General features: G+C 47.7%; 1 protein-coding gene across 5 annotated transcripts in view; it reads right to left on the bottom strand.

Moving 5' to 3' along the window:
* Npas2 (neuronal PAS domain protein 2) overlaps window positions 1-27,152 on the bottom strand; it is a 157,920-nt gene that overhangs the window by 22,059 nt on the left and 108,709 nt on the right. For 3 of the 5 annotated variants that reach the window (XM_058578316.1, XM_046440345.1, XM_058578315.1), the window contains exons 6-13: window positions 18,751-18,871; window positions 17,608-17,721; window positions 7,936-8,054; window positions 7,114-7,196; window positions 6,326-6,432; window positions 3,714-3,861; window positions 1,557-1,641; window positions 1,259-1,342 (exon numbers count right to left, since the gene is read on the bottom strand). In XM_058578316.1, coding sequence (XP_058434299.1) covers window positions 1,259-1,342; window positions 1,557-1,641; window positions 3,714-3,861; window positions 6,326-6,432; window positions 7,114-7,196; window positions 7,936-8,054; window positions 17,608-17,721; window positions 18,751-18,871 — 861 coding nt within the window. The remainder of the gene's footprint in view (window positions 1-1,258; window positions 1,343-1,556; window positions 1,642-3,713; window positions 3,862-6,325; window positions 6,433-7,113; window positions 7,197-7,935; window positions 8,055-17,607; window positions 17,722-18,750; window positions 18,872-27,152) is intronic. The other 2 variants (XM_046440349.1, XM_046440348.1) reach the window with 1 other exon arrangement.

Genomic DNA, 27,152 nt, shown 5'->3' with positions numbered 1-27,152 from the left:
AAGGGGTTTCTTAGCTCAGCATTCAAGATCATATTTGTGTGTTCATACATCATGTGCATTGCTAAGAGAAGACATCGTGCTGGGCTTAGGATTCCCAGAGGAATCCGGAGACAAACTTCCACCCGGATGATACACATGCATCACATCTGCTCTTGGGCTGGGATGTGCCATGTGTCCAACACCTGCCTATCAATGGCTTAGTTCTGTTCCCTGACATGATACATGATGTGTGATGTGACAGAGCTGGGTGACAAAGACTTCCATAAACACTGGTGTGCGGGTGAGGAATCACACAGCACGCACCACCATGTGGCACGCTGGCGGGGCGGGGGGGTGGGCACCGGAGACCCCACCTGCTCTTTGATCTCTAAGGTGATTTCTCTTTCCTGCTGATTCGGTCCTCCAGGGAGGAGGGATACTTCTGTTGGATTACAATAGCTGAAGGACTGAGCCCTGGCTGCTGCAGAGCCACTGGTCCCAGGGTCACTGGACGCCCAGAGCTGAACTTCATCAACTCTAAGAGGCACCCCTCACCCTCGTTTTAACACAGCTGAAATTGGGTGTATCCTTCAACTGATGAAAAGAAATCATTATTTCACAAACAGTCTCGGAGCATTTTATCTTTCTTAGCTGGAGATTTAAAAAAAAAAAAGTGGCTCTTCCAGTGGACGGTGCCTTAGCGTTGATGATGTACTTCACTCCCTCTTCCTTTCTCTTCCAATGTTTGTGCCTGCTTTGAGGAACAGGGCTCTGGTCTACTTGCAGACAATCTCCATGTCCCTTTGCATTGTTCAAGAGGGGACCAGAGAGCTCAGGGCGGGGGAAGAAGAAAGGTAATGGGCTTCGTGGAAGGAAATGCCTTTTTCAGAGCAGAGCTCCCTGTGCAGAGCTGGGGCCTCCGTGGATATTGACTAAACCCCCAGGCACAGAAACAGAAGCCTGTGAGAGGGGCTAGGGCTGCAGCTCAGCGGTAGAGTGTGTGCTCTGCATGCATGAGGCCCTGGGTTCGATCCCCAGTGTCCCAAAGAAAAACAAAAGCATGAATGACATGGAAGTGTGTGAGGGTCAGTCCATCCACAGGCACCCCGAGGCCTGGTGGCAACACAACAGCACTTAGGCTAAGTTAGCGACAGTGGCCTTGAATTATTCCACACCCTGATGGAATGATGGTTTTACTCCCCAGCTTTTTATCTGTGGGATAAATGCAAAGAGGGCTTATTATAGCCATCTGGGGACGATGAGAAGCCGCCAGCCGTACCTTATGTCCAGTGGCTGCTTCTAACCCAGCTTTGTGAGTGACAACCTTCGGGTGTCCTGGGGTAGGTGGCTGTCCATGCATCATCTGGAGAATGAGGACAATAACAACATGCCCTCTCAGGACTGCCACGGGGAGTGCGGGTGGCGGGGAGGGATAAGAACATGCCTAAAGACACTTTGAACACCACGGGAGCGTAGCAAGGTTCCATAAATACGAGTGGCTCTGTTCTTCTCATTACCGTTTTAGTAGCCTCTGCCTAGCCCATGTTCACCTCACCCACCCGGCAGGATGTGCTTACCTTCATGGCGGAGGGGTGCAAGGCCTCGGGGGGCGGGTCTTCCAAAGCCAGCTCCTGCCTCCTTTCTACCCGGACATCCGCATAACTGCTCAGGAACGCGAGAGACACAGTGGAGGCAGAACATTCCAATGACAACTCCCAAACCGGGGTTCTGTCCCTGCCACCCATGCCCAGCAGGGGCAGCACCCAGGACCCCGTCTGTTCCCCTGGGAAGGACTGAGTTTCACTCCCTGTCTAGTTTCCACTTGAGGGACTCGGAGATGACGTCCCCAATGCTTCGATTTGCAGGGTGCTTTTATGACTCTCTCCTTCACTATTCTCTCCCCCCAGGAAATCTTCAAATGCAACTGTCTTTAAAAAGACATTTTCATCTGTGGGGCGAGCCTTTGCCTTTAAGTGATGAAAAGCTGTTTTCAAAATCTGTTCAGTCTGGACTGTGGCTACAGAAGGGTGACAGGAAACTTTTCCGGTCATTACACTTAAAAAAAAAAAAAGAAGTTTTCTCTCACACAAATACAGAATTAGCCAGACTCAGACCCCAGGCCACTAAAGGCCCATCTAGGGACGCTCTTTTTCAATTTCACAGGTAAACTGGGTCAACGTAGTGATGCCCGAGTGACCCCACTTGGGTTGTTCCCTCCTGCAGGCCCGGGAGGGCCCTGGGACGAGACGCCAGCCTTGGTCAACGGGATGCTTCTCACCTTATTTATCCACTTATTCACTTCACTCCCTACGGTCTCTGAACGTTCCTAAGATTTGGGAGACTAAAGATGGAGAAGCCGAGCCCACTCTGAAGAACAAGGCGTGGGTGATGTCCAGCCTACCCTGAGCCCTTGGAGACAGACCCAGGCTCAGTGGCAGTGGGGTTCTGGCCAAGAAGTCACAAACCCCTGGCTGCTAAAGTCTCCAAGGGTGGACAGGGAATCCAAGAACGATTCTCTAAGCATGAGCATAAAATGGGGTGAAATGGGAGGGAGAAAAGCTAGCGTTTCTCTCTCTGTGTACTGTATAACTGCTGCTCAGTATACGCACGCAAAAGGAGAGGTGGCCACATCTGTTTGCCTTTATCTATTATTATTTCTATTTATGGTGGTCCCTCCATAGCCGAGGGAATTGGTTCCAAGACCACCTGTGCATACTAGAATCCACAGACATTCTAGTACCTTCTATAAAATGACATAACGTGCATATAACTTACACGTATCCTCCGGCTGTGTTTTAAAGCATCTCTGGGTTACTGACACTTTCTAATGCAATGCAAACACTATGTATACAGTTGGCTTACTGTCACGATTAGGGACTGTTAAGAAGAGGAGAAGTCTACATTTCAGTATGGATTGATTATTTTTGGAAGAGTTTCAATCTGTGGTTGGTTAAATCTATGGACGTAGGGTCCAGTGGATATGGAGAGGTGACTATATGACATACAGTCCTTCTACCCTTTCTTTCTTTCTTTTTTCTCAAAAGCTTCTTTTCTAAACCAGCTTAAAACTGATTTATGTTCCTAACATTTCTGGAGTGCGTGGCGGGAAGGAGACTTCCCTTATCCACCCCTGGGAGTTGGGACCCCACCCAGGATGCATCTGCAATAAGGCGGGGGCGGGGGGGGGGGTTGTCTTTTTTGGTGCCCTGGGTTGAGGGCTCCCTGAGGTCACCAGACACCCGCAGGGGACTTTCTCCCACAGTCAGCCTGGCTGCTCTCTGAACACTGCCTCGGTTGCCAGCAGGGGTTTCTAGAACATTAAAAATAAAGGGAGTATGTGTTTGAGTTATTTAGAGGCAACGTTTTAATTTTCTTCTCAAATCAGTGACACGGGAAGGCTGGGGGATGGAGAGAGACGAGGGGAAAATATGTAAGTAGGTCAGTGAAGCAGGAACTTACTAAGTAATATCCTGGCAGCCTAAAAGAGTTCATGAGGCTTGCACAGGGGCCTGGAGGAAACTCAGAAGTCTCAGTCGTGGGAGGTGACAGCAGCGAGGCTACCTGGGAGGTGCTAAGCTCTGGGACTTGTCCTGTTCACTGCAAGTGACAGCCACCTTGACCCTCAGACACAGTGGAGGCCCTGAGGGGCTGCTGATCTGCACCAGTCATCATGGACCCCGGGCACCCTTCCCAGGCACTGAAGGGACAAGCCCAGACCCGCCACCGCATAGTACCTGACCACCGAGTGCGTGCACACGATGAATTCGGGTTTGGAATTCCACTGGTGGTAGGTGATGTAGTAGTGGGTCTGCAGCCAAATCCACTGCTGACCTTTGGTCAGAAACCGGTAGCAGCACGATTTCCCTTTGCCAAACTGCATCACTGGGAGTAGAAAACGGATTCTGCATGTAACACACATTAACATGAAAGCAATCTTTCCCCCAGGAGTTACAACGAAAATCCACATTACAAAAGACGGTACCCGGCATTGCCTATTTCCCTGGCTGCACCGTACAATAAGTGACTCTCAGGACAATGGTAGACTCTGATACTATTTTTTTCCCCCAGGGTGCCTGGATCATATCCAGGGCCTTGCACATGCTGGGCAAGGGTTCTACCACTGGGTCACGCCTCCTGCTAACTCTCAGGCAATCTTAAATAATAGAAGAGTGATCCGTGTACTTTTTCCACATGCTCAAAAGCTTGAGAGAGATTTTCAAATAAGGGCAGAGGTGGACAGATTGTTAAACTGGAAGTTTAATTAAAAGGAGGCCCTGGTTTTCTTGGGGCTCATCTTCCCGTTGCAGGTGGAGCTGGTTTTGGAGCCGAGCAGAGGAGGGAGCATCCAGACCCTGAGAGCCCTGGACCCAAACTAGACCTGACGGCCAGCAACTGCTGGATGGATTCTGTGGCTGCCAGACAGCAATTCAGACTGAGTCTACAGAGTTCTAGAATAAAGAGGGTCTGGTATGGGTGTCTCCACCCCAGGCCGTCCCCTGCAGCCACAGAGATGCCTGGAGCCCCTTATGGTCATGTTTGTAGGAGGTCCCTTTGGGAGTGTCCAGAACACAATGGATGCTGGTGGTTTATCATCTGTGCCAGGTAGAAGAAAGGGATGTGGACCAGAGGAAGAAGAACAATTTCAGTTTTATTGCCACAGGGCCTGGAATTTAGCATCTCTTAATACAAACAGTTAAGAAGAATCTTACCTAGGAAACTAAAGCTACAGACGAAGCCACTGACTTGGTGAATATGAGAGAAGCCAGCAGGGGGGGCCATGGGCTCCACAGAGAAGGAACCTCTTGCTCAGGCCAGGTAGGTAACTCTTCCCTTGGCTTTTTCTCCGTTAGAAGAGCCAGAAGCAGTCAGAGGTTTAAAGCAGCTCTGCTTCTCAAATTTGAATGTTTGCACAAATTATCTGGGGATCTTGTGAAAGTGGATATTGTGACTCTTCAGGCCGGGTGGCAGGAGGCTGAGACACTACATGTCTAGCACACATTAGCCATGTAGCTCGTCCTGGGACCACACTTTGAGGAGCGGGGGGTTAAATTTTTAAAGATGAAAAGCTGGGCACAGTGGTGCGTGCTTGTAATCCCAACGGCTCAGGAGGCTGAAACAGGAGGATGGCGAGTTCAAAGCCAACCTCAGCCTTGGCGAGGAGCTAAGCAACTCAGTGAGACCCTGTCTCTAAATAAAATACAAAATAAGGGCTGGGGATGTGGCTCAGTGGTCGAGTGCCCCTGAGTTCAATCCCCAGTTCCAAAAAAAAAAAATTAAAAATGAGCCTTAAATAATAATTCCTTCTCCCCACCATTTCTCTTCTTAAAAAGTGGCTGAGGCTGGTTTCGAGCTTGAAATCCTCCTGCATTATCCACCTTAGTTACTGGGATTATAGGTGTATACCACCACACCTGGCTTGAGTGTTTAATTCTCTTTTCTTTTTTAATATTTATTTTTCAGTTGTAGTTGGACACAATACCTTTATTTTATTTATTTATTTTTTTGTGGTGCTGAGGATCGAACCCAGGGCCTCGCACGTGCTAGGTGAGCGCTCTACCGCTGAGCTACAACCCCAGCCCTCGAGTACTTAATTCTTGATTCCTCTTTTGAAGTGAGAACTGATCAATCTTGTGAGTCTAGCTCTCCCACATCAGGAGCCCTACCCCACATGTATGTGCCAGCGTATTCCCCTCTTCCAAGGCAGAGAGCCATCCCTGGACCTCCTCCAGCTGCAGGGGGGGTCCCCCTGAGCCTCCAGTGCCCTGTGCATATCCCCTGCTATGCAACATTCACAATCTACAGTGTCGCCCATTCCTGGCTTTCCAGCAGACTTCACCCTGCAGAAGATGCTGAAATGTGCATTAGTATCTCTTAATGCAAACGGTTAAGACAGCTCTTACCTAGAAAACTCAAGTCACCCCAGGAGACGCTGACTTAGGGTGATATCTGAAGAGGACAGGTCAGCATTGCCTGGAGTTGGAGACCAATACCACCAACTGCCGACTAAAGACTAATCCATCTAGGTGGATTCAGTGTTACGTCTCTGACACTTAATGCTAACTTACAAATAAATTCTGCCATTGCCTTAATTTCACGATCTGGATGAAGGAGCATGCCTATCTGAATGGTGCTGGGAAGTGCTGGGGATTGGGGCAAAGTCAATTCCGAGTTGAAACACGACATCAATGTCGACAACGACTTCCTCCATACCCCTAGATCACTGCAGAGGAAACCAAGTCCCTGGCTTCCAGGGAGCTGGGTGACAAGCAGACTACAGAGCCCTGCTGTCCGGTCACCATGGATCAAGAATGACGCTCCTGTGGTCAGTCTGGGTGAGGGTACTCACAGTGTTGGTGGCACCTGGCCAGGAGCTCCAGGTCGTCGATGTGGTAGTAGTCATAGCCTGAGGTGCCCAGCACTTCAAAGGGCAGGTATCCTATGATGGGAGGGGCTCTGCAGGAGGGCACAGGGAATTCCCCATCAGAAGGACACCACACGGACCATGCCAGTCAACACCAGCCATTCAACACGCAGGGTACGGTTTGCACATTTAATATCCACAGGGGCCTCGTTTCTCAAGAACCAGGGGAAGAAAATAGCATTGCACTGGTCAGCACCAGTTTTGCAAAGTTATTTCGGTATTTAGACACTCCATTTCCTTGGCATCCTCTGGCCCAAATAATCATTAAATGCATCAGCTATTGACTAATTAAAAACAGCTATAGATGGGGCCAGCTCCATTGTATAACGAAAAACGAAAGGGCAGGGAAGCGAGATTTCTTGTTCTGAAACGGTGAATGACGTTACAAAGGAAAGAAGAAAAATTGGACTCAAGGATCAAAGGGGTGTTGGAAGTGATCAGAGGAGAGGGTTCATTGCACATCTGCTTGTCTTTCTGGAAGCAGGAAGGGGGTCATCCCACAGATGACCCAGGGTTGAGGCTTCAACCTCTGCGTGAAGGGGAAGCAGGTACAGAAGGGGAAGCCTTTCCCTTGGCTGGGAACCACGTTTCCTGTAGCCAGCGAGTCTTTCTTCAAAGGATCAGGCTGGACTTCTGTCTCCCAAGGAGAACCTGGCTCATGTGAACACCACTTGAAAAAGACCCAATCCAAATACGTTTCCCTCTTCACAAACCTGTGATCCAGAAATAAAAATTTCCATTCCAAGCTATGCCTTGAAGTGAATTCCTCCAAAGGTTCATCAACTATGCACATTTCCTGTATTGGAAGAGGGGTGGGGGGAAGAAAAGAAAAGAATGTTGCTGGGGTGCCAGATGCTCACCCTAGGTTTGCTGCAAAGAAATGCATGATGGGTAACAGAAGTTCAGATCCTCACAAGCCAGCCTCCAAGTCGGGTTGGACTGAGACTCGTCATCTGTAGCTAATTTCGGTATTAGCTGATACTAAATTTATTTCACAAGCTGGGGAAAAATACCTAGGAGCCAAAATGTCACACCACTCCCTTCCTATTATCTGGAAGTGTGGTAAACATGTGGGAAATGGCTTTGCATCTGAATTTGAGTTACTGATTTAGCTCAACATTCGTTCCAGAGAGTGCTGCCAATCTTTGATGAGAGAATACAGAAAAAGCCCTCGATTTTGTGACTCTCCACTCTCTCCCCTGCCTGCCCTGGGCGGTGTTCATGGTGACCAGGAAGATGGGGAGGTGGGAGGGGCCATCGGGCAGCATCTTTGTGGGCTGAATGGCAAGTGACACTGCCTTCAAACAAAATACCTAGCAGGAACCCCAGGGAGGGCCTGGGACAGGGCTAGGGTGGCAGGGGCGGAGGCTAGACATTCTAAACTGGTAGATGTTTCAAAGCAGCATCTACAAATTTAGAATGTGGTGACTCCAGGGCAATTTGATTCTCTCCCATAAAGATAACGAATGAGATATAACCAGACGCGACTCAATGGAAACGATTTCCACACAGTGACCTCTCTGCGGGGGACTTGCCTTTAAGAACTGCGGTGTTGCCAGGCGGACAGTGGCGATGAAGCAGACCTCCTTCCCTAGTGACATGCGGCAAGGTCTTGACAGGGCGTTGTCAAAGCCGTTACAGGAGGGGCTAGGCACTGTGCAGGGGGTGGGGAACGGGGACACACAGTTAGCCTTGTCTGGTGACAGCTGTCAAATCCCACCTGGCACTTACCATAAACTTAGAGTCGCTTCCTGGGGCTGTGTGTGTGTGGCTTCACGCATTTCATCCACACAAAATCCTAATGAGGTAGGTACTCCTGTTATCCCCATGGCACAGATGAGGAAACCGAGGCACTTGCTCAAAGCCAAACAGCTTACTAGAAGCAGCTGGGAGTGAGTCCTGCTGGTAACCACTGCGCCCTGCTCACCCGCTGCCCCATAACCCTGCACTTTTTGTGTTGGGAAAGACCTTCGGCAACACGAGGAACAGCTTCATTCTGCAGCAAGGGTCTGGATGCTCCCCCTGGCTGCTGTGGGAAGGGTGAGCTCTTAGTCAGAGGATGCTCCTGATATGGATGGTCCTGGGGAGATTAGTGGTGTCTTGGATGCACAGACACCCTGGCACTGGCCATTCAAGAGCTTCTGCCCTCAAACTCATACTTGGCTTATCTTTTTGAATTGCTTATTTCAGGTATTTTGTTATAGTAATGGAAACCTGGCTAATACATAGGGTCATCCCAGACGTACACACATAGTGCCCACGACAAACTTGCTAATTCTGTAGCATTGCGCAGGCAACAAAATCTGTTCCCATGTGTCTTGTGATTTATTCTCGCAAGTCTGGAAAAGTATTACAGCCCTCATTTTAGAAATTGAGGCCCAGAAAGGATCTATTAATTAATGAAGGTCATTCCCACAGTGGAAAGAATGAAGCAGGGATACTACCCACATCTCCAGACTCCAAGTCTGGGGTCTCCCAGGAAAGACAGGGGATGCTTCTAGGCTCATGTCCACAACTGCGTGCCCAGGGTCTTCTGGGAGACACCACTTAGCGTCCCTGGGATCCTCCAACCCCCACTCTCAGGGGGATTGTGGAAAACTGATGGGTCTTTGGGCCAGAAAGATTCTTCTGTCTTTAGGTGGAGTTGGCTGGTTGGGGACAAGATCCTTGTTAAATATGAGAAAGGCCGACTTGGTACACCCGGGGAATTCTCAGATTCACTGTGCACCTGGTTCCCCTGGTAACTTTAGCCCCTCTCAAACCAGCTCATTCAGAAACTCTGGGGGTGAAGCCCAGGTATGGATACACTCAAAAGTTCCACATGTTTCTGCAGACAGGATTGAGGATCCCAAGAGCCAAGAGCCTGCACTCTCTTTACTTCTTAAAATGTGATGGGTTACAGTTAGCCCTCCATAACCAAGGGTTCCAGATCTGCCGATTCAACCATCTGTAGATGGAAAATATTTGAAAAAAAAAAAGAGTTGTGTGTGTATTGCTGATGTATAGATTTCCTTCTTGTCATTTCCTTAACAATAGAGCATACAAGTATTTATACAGGTGACTTTCAGTATAAAGTGGATATGTATAAAGGTGGTATGCAAACACTAGGTCATTTTCTACAAGGGACTTGGTCATCCTTGGATTGAGTATCTTTGGGGAGGTCTTGGAATTAATGCTCCATAGATTCTGAGGGACGACTCTACAACCTGTATGTTCTAAACTTGCAAATTTAAACCTCATTATGCTTGCCAACTTAATTAAGAACAGATAGAATATCAGAAAAAATGCATTATAAAATGAAATCTACAAAATTTTCTTTGAGATTTAGCTCTCCCATTTTTTCTATTTTATATATACATATGTCTCGAAATGATTTTATCCCATATCACATGGCCTTCCTACTGCTAACACGAATAAATTCATTTTATCTAGATATAGTCTCTGAGTTCATTCACATCAATACTAATAAATGTTTCCAAACAGGAATATAAAGTGGGAAAAATAAAAAAATAGTGGCCTCTCGTGAGTTTACATCTGTCACTAGTTGGCTTAGGCTGGTGCAGATTCATTTGTAGGGCAAGCCAAGAAATTTATCCAGGGGAATGGAAACAATTCCACATAAAGGAAGGGTTCGCAGATGTGAACATCTGTGTAATGAAAGAGAGACATCTAAAAATTTTCCCAGATGTGAAATACTCTCCGCTTGGATCTAAGAGACATCACCCAGCCAGATAATGACCTCATAAAATTCTCCTGACTCTTTCAGAATATCAAGACCTTCCAAGCAAGCTTCCGAGGACTTCCCAGGAATTTAAGAGGATGATGCCTCCTTCATCTGTGGCTCCATGCTGCATCTTGATGGGCCCATCTTTGGTCTATTATCCAAGGGCTCTGTCAGTAAGGGTTTTCCTTTGGATTTGCTTTGAAGACGAGACAAGGACAGAAAAAGATCTTGGAACAGAAACGTGGGCCCAAGACCTGCTGCATCCTGTTCCATCTTCAGCGGGGCCCAGACTCAGGTCACGGTCATGCAGTGGACATTGTGCAGAGCTACAGTTGACTCGGCTGCCGCTCATGTGGTTTATCTGCTCTTTCATGACTTCAAAGGCTTTCAAGATAAAAATGCACTCCTAAAAGGGAAGTTTCGTTATTGCTTGTGGCCTGTGCTTGATCATCTAGATATTTTACAGATGGGACCAGAACTGGGCAACTTTATTATTTTTCCCAAACAAGTGTTTTCCCCACCCCGGATCGTAAATGTCCCAGGGCTTGATTCAGGGTGATATTAAATCAAAGATGAATGTTCTAACAGAGGCCAAGGGAAAAACCTTGGGGGGAAACCAAGGAGAGGAAGCTACTCTAAACGTGTCACCAGTTGAGTTTAAAATGACGTTTTACTCCCAGCATGAGCCCTCCTTTAGGTTCCAGAGTCAACAGAGGAGCCCGCTGCTCCCTGGGACTTCACAGTCATATTTAGCACTCAGGATAACTCTCGGGCACTTTCTATCCCAAGGTGGTTTAAAGCCATTAATTAAGAATTCAATTAGTTGTTCAATTTAAGTAATAGAAAAACTATCTCTAATTACAACTGGCTTTTCCCAAGCCTCTCCGAAGGATCAACCACTAAATATAGGTGCAGCCCTGCTTTCTCAGATCTCTGACCACTCATGATAGAAAAGTGATTCTTTCTTGCTGTTTTCTTCCCTCTAGAGTCTTCTTACTCAAATTGATCTTACTTTTGCCCCGAAAGCTAAATAGATAGCTTCCCCCAAGGTAGAGCTGATCTTGCTCTCTTCTCCAGTCTGAGCAGGTGTCTTGCATACAGCGGGTGCTCAATGTGTGCTTATTGGGTGAGACTTTCACAAGAGGCACTTTCCATCTTGCATTCAGCTGAGGAAGAAACCTTTGGATCCTTGCCAGTACTTCGTGCATGGACCTTGGGATCCAAAAGATGGCTCCTCCCATAGCATGAGCTGGGGCTGCGGAAGGTGCCTGCAGAGCACTGTTTCTGGGCTCCCCTGGCCCTCAGGCTAGCTCACTGCCCTTTTGAGGCACAGACACTGGTCAGAAGGGGGCCTGGACAGGACAGCTGCTGGGAATCCCACACAGTAATCACCACTCTGGTGGAAAATCCCCAAGTGCCTCCTGTGTTCCTGCTGGGAGGGACCCCCATGTGCTGATTTGAGGTCTTCATGTTAAAATGATCCACAGATTAGCAAGTCTGGAACCATTCATGACAGTCTCCAATTTCAGACACCCTGGAAGAGTTTTGCCTTAGGTTGATGCCCTTGAGAGTCCAAAAATAAGACTCCCAGGTTCTCCAGAGACTCAGAATGACTAATGTCTGTTTCGTTTGGATGCACCCTAGGTTGGGTTCCAAGTCTGTCCCCTGACAAAGGTGAGCTCCCAAGTTCGTCCTGATATCTGCAGAGGCAGGGAGATTGTAGGTATTGAGATATCTTTTTTTTTTTTTCAAAAGAATTTAGGAAAGAGTGAGGAGGAAGCAGAGATGATGATCGTGAACATTAGTTAACAGCAAAGGAATAGAAAGAAATGGACAAGGACGGTTGTCCCCAGTTCCACCGAGTTATGGGTCAGTCCTCAGAACGATCTGGTATTCTCACCAGGGATGGCCTGCTTAGAATAAAATAGTTGCAGTGGCTAGAGGAAAACACAGTAGTTCACAGGGGAAGGCACAGAGAGCTTCCTCAGCACTTCTGGGAACCAATATCAAACAAAACTGATCGGTCCCTGGGAAGACTTGCCAATAATCAATGGATTTTGCTCAAGGAAGAAAAAAAAAGTTCCTAAATCCCAAACTGTGCTAAACACATTTTGGACTACTGTTTTGGACTTTTGGAAGGAAAATCACTCTCTGCACATTCAGAAGAAATCATCTCCCACTAACGAAGTGCTAATTTCAGACTCTTCATTTTCTCTCTGCAGGTGTTTTGCTCAATGTCCTCTGAAGAGCCAGGTATGGGGGGTCCTCACGGGGGCAGCAGCAGAGTCGCCCTGCCCACTTCTTGTCCTGGGCACTGCCTTCCTTGCCGGGTAATGCTCAGCTCGACTTTCCTTTCTGCCCGTTCTGTTGAGAGCAAGAGGAATGTGGGAGAAGATGAGATCCATACCTAGAAGCTGTACGTCTCCAATTTGCGGGGTTAAAAAAAAATTTAAAGGGAGACTGTATGTCTTCACTAATTCCTCTTTTCCCTGGTGTTCATGAACTAAAATGAGTATTTTTAGGGGCCTGAGATTTAGAATGTCATTTCTAAGATACCCACTAGATGGTTGGTGTGGACAGGGTCATGTTATTTGTGTGGCCGGGAAAGTGGGCTTCCTAACAGGCCCTCATTCCTGTTGTCCAAATGGATAGCTTGTCACATCTTTGTCACATGATGAGACGACTTGCACTCACGGACTAAGGCAAGCAGAAAGATGTGGTGGATAAACGTGCGGCCATTCCCCGTTGCTCCATTTTTAACATGGACCTTCTATGTCCCCGCGGGATGATGCTCTTGGGTGACAATTTGTTCTCTATCAGGATCTCGTCTCCTGGGATGCTGAATGTGGCAGCAATGACCACTGCTGGGGAAGGACACGAGGCTGCTTTGCTGGGTGGAGGGAACACTCTGCTTCCTTCTCTGAGGCACCCGTGATGGACAGGTCCACACTCCATCTCTGAAGCTGTCCAAGCTCCTGTCTCCATTCCCAGGGAGACCTGGTGTGCATGCCCCTCCATCCCTTAGCTGAGACGTCTCCATTAGTTCAGTTCAGGGGGAAAAACAAAACGCAAAAACAACCCTCTCCAAGCCATAAGGTGAGGCAGTCTCCGGAAACTTCAGGGAACACATGGATCCGTGTGTTCTCAGCCGAAATGTCCCCACTTACGCCATCTTTCCAATCTGGCGGTGTGGTTAGAGGCGAGTAGGTGAAATGAGGGCAGGGAAACTTTTATCCTCTGGTGTGCGGTTTCTGGAAAGCCCAGAGTGGAATGTTTGCTGAGGGTGACCTATTTGGAACCACGCCAGCGACTTCTGAAACACTGCGTTCTGGATTTCAGTCAGACGCACATTTAAATCCAAGTCCGGGGGAGGAGCCAGGGTGCAGAGAAAGGCTGGCCTCCCTCCTGGCGTGAAGTCATCTTTCAGGAACTGGAACCTGCTTCTTGGGACCCCGTAAAGCAAAGACTGTCTTTGAAGATCACCCGCTGGTTCCTTCCCATTCAGAGCAACAGGGCAGGGACGTGGCGCTGGGCGTGTGGCGTTGCGGAAGGCCCAGCGGGCTCCATATTTAATTAGGAAAGTAAAAAGATACGATGGTGTATTTGTCCAAAAGCATTTCCCTCTCTATCCCCCCCTCAAAAAAAAAAAGAAAAAGAAAAAAAATCTATTACAGAACAAACATAATCCAAGGAAAGACTTCTTGTTTCAAAGGCTGCTGGGACCTGCGGCCCACCCATCTGCCACTCGTCACCCAGGGTCAGCATCAGCCTTTGGCCAGGAGAAGACAGAACACGGGGTCACTCATCCCATCCCTGAGCTCAGGTGAACACGTCTGAGGAAGATGACTTCCTTTTCCATTTCCTGGTGCGTATTTCTTCCCACCTGTTAGCCATTTAGATGAAAGAAGTGAGGTCGGTCCTCCCTCTCTTCCCCCTGGACACTGGGGGCAAATGGCCGAGTCCTGAGGGGTGACTGCTGTGGGCAAATAGCAGAGAAGGGGAAAACTCCATCTTGCTCAAGCATCTGGGCCACGGTTGCCGTGCCAAAGGCAGCTGGGGGTGGGCAGGGTCGAATGGGCACCAGCCTCCCCACCGCCCGTGAGTCTGGAAACTTCCAACTGGAGAGTGTGAGCTCATTAGCAAGGGCAGAGGGGCTTTTGCCCCTCCCTCCCCCAGCACCTACTGACAGCTCATGGCCACTGGGTCCCAAGCCCAGGCCTGCAGGAGGAGACGTTGAGGGAGCCAACAGAGGGGAGCCTCTTCTCCACAGATCTGAGGGTCACAAAAGCCCTTGCCGACTCAGTCTGGCCCTCTCTTCCCTGCTCTGGGGCCTGCACACTGTTTTATTCTTTATCTGTATTTTAATTGTATTACAATTCTGGACACAGAATTGTACGCATTAATGAGAAGCCAAGTCACGTTCCACCCATGTACAGGGTGTCCAGGGCTCAAGTCAGGGAACATCTGTATCTGTATCGCAGACACGTATCATTTCCTAGAGGTGAGAACATTCTCCATCCTTTCTCCTAGTGTTTTGAACAAATGGCCACCCTCCTGTGCAGCAGCACACCACAGCTGATCTCTCTGAACCGCAACCAGCGTTCCCTGGTCCACTTCGGGCCCTTTTCCTGAGGGTCTGAGAGCTCCCAATTTATACTTGGACACTCTCGTCTGCACAAAGCCCGTCTTAACTCTGGTTTGCACAACAGGCTCCGGAGGGACACTGCATTCTTGGTTTTGAATTTTCTACTTTCAATGCTGTCCCTGCCATAGCAGTAACAGTAAGAAAAAAAAAAAAAGTCGCACATCATTTCTACACGTTCTTCCAGGCAAACAAACACTGTCTCAACTTGAAGTGAAAATAAAGCCTTGCTAGTTTAAAAAAAAGCCCAGGTATTCAGAATGCAGCTATTTCCTTGAAATCCTCTAAGAGGTGATAAATGACAGGGTGCGTCAATGTGATAGCTGGCAGTGTCTTCATAAGAGGTGTAGAAATGTAAATTCATAAAGGATACAACTGCTCCTCACCAGCCAATCACTGATTGGTTCTTTAAATAATCAGGTGTGTGCACAGTTGTCATGGGGACACGTGGGAATAGCATCCCATAATTCCCAGGTTCAGCACTCTGAGAGGTGTGGTGTCTTTCCCCTCTGTGCATCTGGTTGCTTAGGATGTGCTGCTATTCTGGCTAGAGTACGTGCAGTTTTTAAAGGAAAATTGTGGCAAAATGCACATAACATACAATTATTATTATTATTATTATTATTATTTTTGGTGCTGGGGACTGATGCATGGTAAGTCTGCACTCCTGACCACCATCCTGTTTTTAAGTGTACGCATGTGATTGGTGCACTTCTCTTAATATCAAGGTTAATTCACGTTTGTGGCACGAGTCAGAACTTCCTTCATTTTTAAGGCTGAACAATATTCCATTGTAAGGATATACCACAATTTCTTTATCCATCCATCCACTGATGGACACTGGGCTACTTCTACCTTCTGGCTATTGCATACAGACATACATGAACGTAGGTGCACCAATATCTCTTCAAGTCCCTACTGTCGCTTCTTTGGGGTATACACCCAGATGTGGAATTGCTGGGTCATGTGGTTGTTCTGTGTTTAATGTTATGTTCAATGTTTGTATGTTTAATGTTTTGAGGAACCAGCCTGCACATTTGAATTCAATTCCAAACCACCACTAACATTAACTCCACAATAAAGTTGTCTGAAAGCCTTGCCATTGAACTCTCCAGGGAATGGCACTTGGTGTCACACTAGTCCAAGTGCATGTCACGAATCCTGGAGCCCAAGTCCCCAGTCCTTTCAGTTCCCCATTCCTGGGTCTCAGATCTGCTTTAAGGTAATGGCTGAGAATCTGCATGTTAACTAGTTATCTTATCCAAAGACCCACTGCACTGGCCGGGCGGATGCTGGGTTTTCTCTATGGTGTCTCTTAAGCTGGATTCTTTAATTGGGCAGCCCAGAAAACCACCCAGCAAGACACCATTGACTTCTTTGTGTGGCTTTTAAAAACACTCATTGCATGAAGTTTGGGCAGACCTTGCAGATGAATCAGATTAGACATGGTCAGGCCTTGGCTTTGCTCAGGTTTAGGGGCCCCCTTTGGAAAGCAAACACCAACCGTCACTCCAACCACTTGAGACCCTGAAGCCTTGGATAGGAAGGTTCCCAGGAGGTCCTCCAAGTCAGCCAGGGAGCCCACTGTCCAGGCAAAACCCTGGACACTGTGCCTGAACATCCCTCTAGCAGGATCACAATGTTCAGCATCTAGCTGAAGACTTTTTATAAAACATACGTATTCACGCAAATAATACGCAACAAAGAATCATTTGAAGTTGGAGGAAGAGAATTTCCTGGTTAGCCCCAGCGTTAGTTAGGACTCAGTACTATCACCCTGGTTGGCGCTAACGGGATCTGGGACTGATTTGGCTGGAGTAACAGACCTACGTGGGTTCCGAGTCAGACAACAGTAATCAAACCAGCAGCAGTCAGTGCTGTCCTCCTCTCCGCCCTGGATCCCTGGCTGCCCTCCCTCTCTGTTCTGCAGCTCATCATTCTGTCTTTGTTTTCCTTTGGTATTTTTTTTCCTTCTGCACGTCTCTCTTTCCCTCCTTCCCTGTCAACACTTTCTCCCGTCTTTGCTGATGAATGTGATATCAGCGCTCTCAAAGTTCTCTGTTTTGTGCTGCGTTTTGAGGAGCACAGCAAACAAGATGCAGGCCTTTCTATGCTCTGTCCATAATGAGACTGGGTTGCTGAATGACTGGCCTCGGCCTGTATTTCCACGTTGCATGTGTCAAAAGTAAAAATGAGCGTTAAGTCTAGTTCCGGGTTCACATCTCTGCAGCCAGAGTTTGGACAGTTCCTTATTCTAGGAGTTTCAGAAAATACGACTTCAGTGATGGCTTCTCCTCCTTGATAATTGACCCAGTGTAGATTGCTGGCTCATGGTCAAATAGCCCCTTTACTGTGCATTTGGGCCACAGCGAGTACAAGACCCGTGGACCAGATCTATTAAAGCATGAGCTCGGCAGGGCTTAAAGAGAAGACAGGAATGTAGAAAGCAAGGATCCTGATCGCCATGTCACAGTGAAGTCCTATTCTGGGGATTCTGTAGTCTGCTCTTTATTAACTGTAAGTTGTTTCTCACAGGGCAGAATTATTTCATCAGCTTGAAAAAATAAAGAAGCGAATTGCACGCCATCGAAGGGGACATTGCGCACCGGCACAAACAGGTGTGGGAGTGTGTTCTGGAAAGGGAGAGAGTGCTGATGAGCCACAGAAAAATGCATCTTGGGAACAGAAAAATCGAAATGCAAATTTGAAAAAAAAAAAAAAAGCACACATTTTCCCCCTTTCCCTCCCCCAGTGATTCTTAGGATTCTTAGGCGGTGGCTCATGTGCACGTTTGCATGATAAAAGACACTGTGGGCAATTATGGGGACAATTAAAGCTTACCATTGTTGTAAGATCGAAAATTTCCTACAAATTTTATGTATTCATAAGTTGGAAATTCCTTTGGGTCCAAGCTGCCTCTGAGAAGATGGCAATAAAACTCTAAATCGTTGTCAGCTGGGCCGTTCAGGGAAGAAAAGAGAAAGGAAGAGGCACATTACACAGATTCTAGACTAAACAAGTGGCGTGTTTGTCAAAACTCTTAGGGGACTTGGTCCACGCAGGGCCAGCCCATTTCTGTCCTCGTGACTAACTCCAGAAGGTGGCTTTCTAACCTTGGCGGTACAGGGTTCTCTTACCATTGTTCAGAGATACTTCTCCTTCTCTACTTGGGCCCAATTAGTCTTAATTTGCTTGCAAATGTCTGTGGTCGGTTGTGTCGGCATTGATTAGTTCCGGTTGTTTTCAGACGGTATATTAAAATCAAGCTGTTCATCTAGAGCCGCTCTCTTTAATTTAATCTTTTTTTTGCTTTGCTTTGAAGTCAAATCAGATGTACGACAGGACAAATTATTCATGGAAAATGGACTGAGGCTCGAACAAATGCGAGCATCTTCGCTACTGTGTATATTTCACATGCTTCATTAAGTGACATGAGGTTCCCGGGCACCAAGGCCGGGCTTCTAGCCACGTTGCCAAGTGTTTTGGTTAAAAACTTTAAAATTCCATCAAAATGCAAATGGGTATAAATAACCAGATGACAGCCTGGGGAAGGCAGACTTTCAGTTTTTGACCTAACTCGTCAATTACCAGTTGGTTATTTGGAAGTATACAAATTTAGCATTTTAGTGTTTCCCTAAATAAGATGATTATTCGCAGATTTTTTTTTGCACTGTTTATTACCGAAAGACTCTCATGTAAAAAAAAAAAATCTCGTCATACATGCAAAACAAGTTGTTATTCTTAAGGTCTGTGCCTTCAAATTTTCCACATAAAAGCTAAATGTCTTACAGATTTCCGACTCCGGTTTTAGCTTTAAACTTAAAAATATACCTCAAAGGATCTGGAAAACGTTCTGAGTCATGAGGAAAATTATTCTTAAAATTAGCCCTCCCTTCTTAATTCGTTCTAACCTCCTTTCCAAAGTCAAATTCTTATCTTCAGACCTGGTTAAAAAAAACCAAAAAACAGTGAATTGAAACTTACATTTTAGGAATTCTGGGGAGGGGGATTCCGTCACAAGCATATGGGAAGAAAGCATTTTATAAACTTCGGAATGTTCTTGTTCTGGAAGGAAATTTAACAAATTCTGATCCATGACATCCGACTGCAAAAGAAAATAAAGAACAGAGGTGCACACTCCAGGGTAGTAAGAGGCAAAATCGGGGGCTAAAACTGTGCTTGACTCCTCAGGATCAGATTCTGAAAGGGGAAGTTCAAGGTCTTATTGATTTTTATTTTTTTGTTACTGGGGATTGAACCCAGGGGTGCTTACCCACAGAGCCACACCCCCCAGCCCTTTATGTTTTTTAATTTTGGACAGGGTTTCACTGAGTTGCTTAGGCCTTCACTAAAATGCTGAGGCTGGCCTCAAACTTGTGATCCTTCTCCCTCAGCCTCCTGAGCCACTGGAGTTACAGGTGTGTGCCACAGCACCTGGCCCAAGATCTGATTTTCTGTGAACACTCCCCATGCATCACTCTGTAATCCTAAATTGTGACCGAAAAGGTTTTATAGGGTCTGGGGGAAGCGCTCAGAGCTAGAGCACCTGCCTAGCATGTCCAAGGCCCTGGGTTTGATGCACAGTACCATAATCTTTTTTGAAAACTTAAAAAAATTAAAAGAAAAAAAAATAAAAGAACCATAGTTATCCCTTGGTATCCTCTGGGGATTGTTTTCAGGACCCCTTGTAGCTCCCCAAATCCATAGACATTTAAGTCCCTTCTGAAAGATGTTCTAGTATTCATGTAGAACCTGCCCACATACTCCTGTAGACTTCAAATCATCTCTAGATGACTTATCTTCCTAATGCCATGTAAATGCTCTGTAACTAGTTGCTAAGCTGTATTGTTCAGGGAATAATGATAAGAAAAAAATACACATTCGGTGCAGACAGAATTTTCTTTCCAAATATTTTCAATCAGCGTTGCCTGACTCCTTGGTGCAGGTCCCCGGATACGGAGGAGCCCTGTACTTGCTCAAATGCGAATGTGCTACTGTCCATGGGCTGAATGTCTTGATGACTTGAATGTCAAGTCTAACAGATGCACAAAGAGGAGTCCTCCTCAGGCCCACGGCGCCCCATCTGCTTAAAATTAGCCCTCCCTTCTTTATTCGTTCTAACCTCCTTTCCAAAGTCAAATTCTTATCTTGTCTTGTCTGTGTCCTGGCTGGGGTGGTGAGGCCACGTGGAGCCCCAGGGAGAGCCCCGTCACTCACTCAAATGGCCCCAAACAGTACATAGGGTTCCTTTCTTGACCTTTTGGCCAGCAAAAAGCAGCCTGTTTATTTCTTAAAGGTCTGGAACTGAAGGAGTTTCACATTTTCCCCCCCGAGTGCCTAGGTACTAGGAGCCAACCTAAATATGAGAGTCTAGATACAGCCCGGTCCAATAAAGCCATCTGTGTGAGTCGGGGGTCTGCATCTGTACCACCCCTCACAGGACCTGCTGACCACCTGTGTCCCCTGAGCACTTGGAAGGCGACTAGTCCAACTAAAAGAAATGAAACTTTAATTTTATTTAATTGTAATTGAAATTTCATTAGCCACGTGTAGCTAGTGGCTAGCCTACAGGAAAAGACAGGCAAGGGTTCAAAGTGGGGAGAGGGAGGAGGCAGGCACATCTCTCTGGCTTCCTCAGGTTCCCTCAGTAAACTCATCTACTCCCACAGCATCAAACATCTTTGTACACATTTTTAAATTAAATATCCAGCCAATCACTTGCTTTAATATATATATATATCTATATATCTATATCTATATCTATATCTATATCTATATCTATCTATCTATCTATATATATATATATATACTTTTTAAAATTTATTTATTGTTTCTTTTTAGTGATATGTATCAGTAGGGCCTCACTAAGTTGCTGAGGCTGGCTTTGAACTTGCCATCCTCCTGCCTCAGCCTCCCAGGTCTCTGGGATTACAGGTGTGCGCCACCGCTCTCGGTTTGTACTTGTATTTCAAAGAGATCCCACGTGTGATCTGAAGGGAGGGGGCCCAGGAAGCCAGGCCGGAGATGGTTACAGTGTGCATGGGGACAGACGGGGCAGGGGAGTCCAAGGCCATCCACTCAACCATACTGCAACCGGGATTGGTAAGACTGGTCATACTGGTAAGGACTCCTAAGTGCTCAGACGCTGTTTGGGGCACTGGGAAGAAACACCACCAAGTCCCTCCCCTCCTGGAGTCAGCATGTTAATGGGTGTGAGGACGGTGGACACAGCTTGGTGGCCGACTGGGGGACAGGAGGAGAGAAAGGAAGGACTCAGGGTGGCTTAGACGGAGACACCAATTTTTAATCTCTACGAAAAAGACTCTATGGTCTTGATTGCAGTTCAAGCCATTTTCCTCTAGTTTTCTTTTTTAGCTGATGACTAATGTTCATGGATGAGAGTGACCTTTCCTCTTAAAGATATTTCAGACACATGAAAATGATAACTAAGTCACTCCGTGCTCCTCTCTTGGACTGCTCCATCTGAAGCCACCTCTCCCAGGGCGGGTGTGGCAGAGAGTGAGGTTGGGGTCACTGGCCTGTCCATCCTCATGCTGTGGGGCACCTCGGGCAGCAAGTCTGCCCAGAATAAAGATGGATGGAGGTGGGGGAGGTGGGGTAATGGGAGGTCGTGAGCATTATAGTCAGTACACAGGGCTCAGAATTGCCCGTGGCTTGTATGTATTTGCTAGTATAGGATTGTTATGCCATTTCCACGTGCTGAGTACTGCCAGGAACAATGACAATTTGAAAATCTAAACCCGAGTGCAGATAGGAGAATACATCACATCTGCAGTTGAACCGTTCCTTGAATGAGCTGAGCTCTATTGATTAAAATAATAGCAATTACAGAGACGAGGGAGGGAACCTGCCATCTGCAGCCATCTTCGCGTCTGAGTCATTAACAGGACTGTCATTTACCTGCATCAGGCAGGAGCTTCTCTCTCCCAACTTGCTAATGGTCTCCTAGGCTGCTTTAAGGAGCAGTTGGCAGTTCCCTGAGCTTCACCAGGAAGGCCTAGTTGCACCCGAGCCTCTCCTGTGTCCCCCCGAGGGAGTCTCGCTCGAGTGCCTGGGGATGAGCTGACACCGCTGAGGACCAAGGAAACCTCTCTCCCTTAGACCAGTAGCACCAGTTCAGTGGGCTTGCAAGTGGGCTGGGTGGACATTCAGTCCTGTAACATCCCTGAGGGGCCCCAGGGGACAGTTCTGGCTGAAGATATGTGTTGGCCTCAGTTAGAAGGCACAGTGTGAGAGGTCTGGGGACTCCTTGACTTAGGAAGCAGCAGGAATGGGCTCCTCGGGGCCTTCACCTGGTTAAGGAACCAAGATGTCAGAGGCATGCTCGAGATGCTAACATTCAACTGAGATGCGAATAAGACGGATGGCCAAACAGTATGAGAATAGCTTTGCCCTTGGTGCACTGAATTAACTAAATATATTGCTAAATATAAAGAAAGGCTATGTTCATTAAAATACCTCAAAGAGGGGAAAGGTAAGCCACAAAGTGAGAGAAGATATTTGCAACACATGTACCCACAATAAAAGGCCTAAAATTAAGGTTCCCTGTTATGCTCCTCCTTGACCTCTGATGACATTGGCAGGGCCTAACTGCAAGTTTCCGTCCCCACTCTGCCTCAGTGGATAGGGTCCCCCGGCCAAATACCCTCCTTCTCAAGAGGACTGGGCACGTTCCTGCTCATTTCCAAGTAACAGGCTAGTTTCCTGTCGGCCTGTGGAATCACTCAAATAAACCAATCGTATCCTCCAGGCAACCGGGGTCACCCACTGTCTGTTACTACAAACCTGCCTCCCCCAGCCCCTGCTAGTGCATCTGTTCCCAAGTGCAGCCCCTATGTGGCCCTGTGTGGTGTGCGATGTCCTCCACGGAGTGTGTGTGACTTGACCTGCTGTCTCATCCGCCCAGGATTGGGTGTTGTGTGTTCAAACATCCCCCTTGCCCTGGGAGAGGGTGAATAAGAGGCACTTAAAACTGTCCTTCATTGAGGACTATGTCCAGGTCACGGAAAGAGTGCCTGGAAATTGTTAGAAGAGTCCAAAAGTCCAAGAGGAAAATGTCCAAAACAAAATACACGCTGCATAAAGATATTTTAGCAAATGACAGATCACACATGCTATGGTTGTCCCATAAGAATATGAGGTACCTTTTACCGTACGTTTTCTCCTTTGGTGTGCACAAATACTTACCCTTGTGTCTCAACTGCCTACAGTATCCACTACAGCCGTGCAGCTCAGGGGCAACAGAATGTAGCCTGTTGCCTAGGTGTGTGGGAGGTGATATCTAATTGTGTACCATTACTGATGGGCAGGACATTAATTAGTGTAGCACACTGATCTCGATGTTCTCACAATGACGAGATCACCTAATGCCACCTTCAGCAGAATGTCTCCCTGTCATGAAGGGAGGCATGGCTGTACCTGAGCAGCCACTTTACAGGAGATGACATCCACAGGGCCAGGAAACAGGGAAAGACGCAGTCTCACTAGTAATGAGCTAATTAAAGCTAATGAAAGCTCCAGGAGTCGCCTCACACACTAGATTGATAAAACCTAAAAAGTCTGACAGTACCAAGTCTGGTGACGCAATCACCTGGAACTCTGCACCCCGCTGGTGGAGGGAACACTGATGCAATCAATCACTATGGAAATAGTCCAGTTGGGTGAAGTAAAGGTGAAGGAACACCTGCCCCCCCCCCCCACAAGCCAACACACTGAAAGCCAGCAATTCTACACCTGCTCTGTTCTCAGCACTACGGGGAGATCGCAGAAGCACTGGCCAGGAGTGCCAACCTGGAACGGATGCAGGAACTGTACGTAGCACGTTCCTAAAATGGCACACTTCATTGCAGCCAGAACCAAGGACCCCTACACCAGACAGGGGAAGAAGGATGAATCTCCTAAACAGGGTGAGCACAAGGAGAAACCACAAGTGGAATCCCAGGATTCCACTTGAGCTAAAGGCAATACAGGCTGAAAATCCCTAATCCAAAAATCCAAATTCTGAAACTTTCTGAGCGCTGACATCATGCCACAAGCAGAAAATTCCATGCCATGAAATCTTGCTTTATGCACAAAATTATTAAAAACTGTATCAGGGCTGGGGCTGTATGTAGCTCAGTGGCAGAGAGCTTGCCTAGAATGTGTGAGGCACTGGTTTAATCCTTAGCATCACATAAAAACACAATAAAGGCATTCTGTCCATCTATAAATACAAAAAATAATTTAAAAAAATGGCATATTAAATTACCTTCAGGCTATGTGTCCAATGTGTATATAAAACATAAATGCATTATGTTTAGACTTGGGTCCCAATCCCCAAGATTCCTCATTATGCAAATATTGAGGTAAGTACTAATATTCCAAAAAAATGAAAAAAAAAAATCCAAAATCTGGTTCCGAGCATTTCCGATAATAGATACTCAACTTCTACTCAATTAAAGCTTAATGATCAATTCAAAAATTGATGAAGTTACAAAGAAAAACAAGCAAATGATTTTAAAAGTCAGGAAAACAAGCCATGCCCAGTGGTACATGCCTGTAATCCCAGCGGCTCGGGAGGCGGAGGCCGGAGGATCACGAGTTCAAAGCCAGCCTCAGCAAAAGTGAGGCCCTGAGCAACTCAGCGAGACCCTGTTTCTAAATAAAATGAAAATACAAAACCAGGCTGGGGAGGTGGCTCAGTGGTCGGGTGCTCCGGAGTTCAATCCCCAGCACCAAACACAAAAACAAAAACAAAACAAAAAAAAATCAGAAAAACAGCTGTCTCTCGGTGGAAGTGGGGTGTGATGAAATGTCGTGGGCAGGAGCGCCTGTGGTCAGAGCCCTGTTCCATTTCCTAACCTTGGTGACATTTACCTGGAGGCTCCTGTTCACTCAGCCATTTACTTAAACACATCACTTTCTGCTTCACATCTTTCTTTTCTCTGTCAAACTAAAAAAGAAAGTTCTAGGATATTTCTTGGTTGTTCTGTGAAAAGTTCTGGTTGCTCTTATTATTATTATTATTATTTTTTTTTGAGACAAGGTCTTGCTTGGTTGCCCAGGTTGGCCTTGAACTTGCAACCCTCCTGACTTAGCCTCCTGAGCAGATGGGATTACTGGTGTGGGCCGCTGCCCCAGATTTTCTGGTTGTTCTTCATTCCTGCATCACCGACAGGGGACCATGGGGCAGGATCCCTTATGTGCCAGCCTGTGCTTGTTGTGACACTGATAGGGATTCTGTCGCTGGGGATGATGGCCTCCTGGCCCCTGCTCACCCTGTGTCCCAGCCGGCCATGTCTTCCCTCAGTGGCCATCTCTTCCATGTAGGCTGACCACCACCTGTGGGGTCCTCACTCTTTGCCTACCTAACCACCCAGTACAACTTGGGAACTTTCAACTTTATTCTGTCCTCTGCAGCGTTCTGAGTAGTGATTGAGCGTCAGGCTCTGGAGCTAAAGTGTCTGAGGTCAAATTGGCTGTGGAGCCTTGGATAAATTACTCTACCTCTCTGGGCCGCCCACTGTTTCCTCTCGTATGAACAGGGGCGATGACCAACTTCATGGGGTTATTGAACAGAGGAGTAAGGAGAGGGAATATGAAGTGGCCCTCACTCTGTGCTGGGCACTGTTCCAAGTACTTTTTACATATCAGCTCGTGGAAGTGACTCTTCAAGGTGTCTGGTACATAGTAATGGCCTAGATATCGTGTTAGTGGCTAATGACTGGACAGGTGGAATCTCAACAAAAGTGCAAACCCTGAAGGAAGCCAACCGCCCGGGGCTTCAGAAATGCTCCACCCTCTATGGATAGTCAAAAGCAGAATTTCTCCGTTGCAGCCGAATCCTTGACACCAGGCAGCCTCAGGGGCGGGCTGGAGGCCTGGGGTAGGCCCTGGGAAGGTGGAGCCCACAGAGCTCTGACTCCCAGATCAGCCAGCTGCACGCTGAGAGGACCTGGGACGTGTCCATCCTCCCCAGCCCCTGCCCATCCACTTGCAAAGGACAATCCTGGTAAAGACAGGATCAGGAAAGCTGAACCTAAACTGAAGCAAGATGTGGGGGTGCCTATCCCGGGGCTCATCTGCATGGGGCAGGGCGAGGGGAGGTGGCCTGGGTCTCTATGTAAAGACACTTACTGAGCATTCAGGTGGGTCTGGCATTGACCAGTTAGGGCTGGGGGGTCATTTCTGGCCCTTCTAGAGTTAGGAAATAATTCACAAAGGTGTTCCTAAATGACCGCATAATTTCAAGTCAGAAGAATTCCCATCTTACTTTCTAAGTCCCCTCTGCCATATATAGCAACTGGGTCATCAGATAATCACAAAAGCATAAAGCAGAGCAGTACAAATCCTGTTCACCCAAACAGCGCTCAGGGCTCTGGGCTCTCCTTGCTGGGTCAGTAAGCAGGTCACAGCTGGTTGTTTCCAGCCAGGGCCTGTTTCTGTCCCCGTTGTTGCCATTCAAAGCAAAACACAAGATCCCTCCAAAGAGCAGCCCATCTCCCCTTCTCTCCCTGGCTATCCTCAGAGGAACCCACACTAAAGGAGGGGGTCACATCTACCTTCATGGCTTCCAGCTCATCCCTCTCCTCCTGGACCGGGGAGGTAGCCTCACCTCAGCCTCTTTGGGGCTGAGAGGGAGTCTCCCTCTGGCACCTCTGGGCCTGTCTGTCACCTCCTGACCTCAGGAAATGGGCACAACACAAAGTGAAACCCACAGGGTTAGATTATGGTGTAACCGGACCGCATCTGCCCAGAGAAGTCAAAAATGCCTTTCTGGCGTGACACAGTGACCAAAGGAAAAGTGTGCGTGGCAGGTTTGAAGGGCACGTTGTGTCACTGGCAGAGATGTTGGGGCAGCGGCTTCTGAGGACCAGTGAGACCCAGGATGATGTGGAACCCTGGGCCCTCAGCAGAACCAGGCTCATCACCCCAAAGGGGAGGGAAGCTGCCCACAAAGCAGGGCCACGCTGTTCCCTGGGCAGCTGTGGTGGAGAAGGGGGGACCACGCCCTGTGGGATTCCTCCTGGCCCAGGATCCCTATGTGGGAACCTAGGGAAAGCTGCGTCCCCCCTCGTCACATAAACTGGCCACTATCCACCCATGCTCAGGGCGAGGAGAGGTCTGGCCAGGGCTCGTTGGGAGGAGCGAGAAGAGAGGACATTCCACCCGGGTCTGTCATGTGGGATACTCCTGGTGAGCTGACATTCAAGGTCAGGTTCTGTAGGAATAAATAATGGTGTGGCAGGAGTGGAAGATGGGCCACAGGGCTCTGCGGAGCCCTCGGGGTGCATCCTCTAGTAACCTGGTAGAGATCTGAGGGACATTTCATCCTGAGCCTCAGGGTTACCAGCAAGGCTTGTGTAGAGAGGGGGAAGGGAGGGGAA

Source organism: Marmota monax, unplaced genomic scaffold (genome assembly GCF_021218885.2).
Source record: "Marmota monax isolate L192 unplaced genomic scaffold, Marmota_monax_Labrador192_F-V1.1 WCK01_AAM20220418_F8-fsc00210, whole genome shotgun sequence".
NCBI classification, from domain to species: Eukaryota; Metazoa; Chordata; class Mammalia; order Rodentia; family Sciuridae; genus Marmota; species Marmota monax.
Note: the sequence above shows the minus strand (reverse complement) of the source record. Positions and strands in the feature narration are given on the sequence as shown.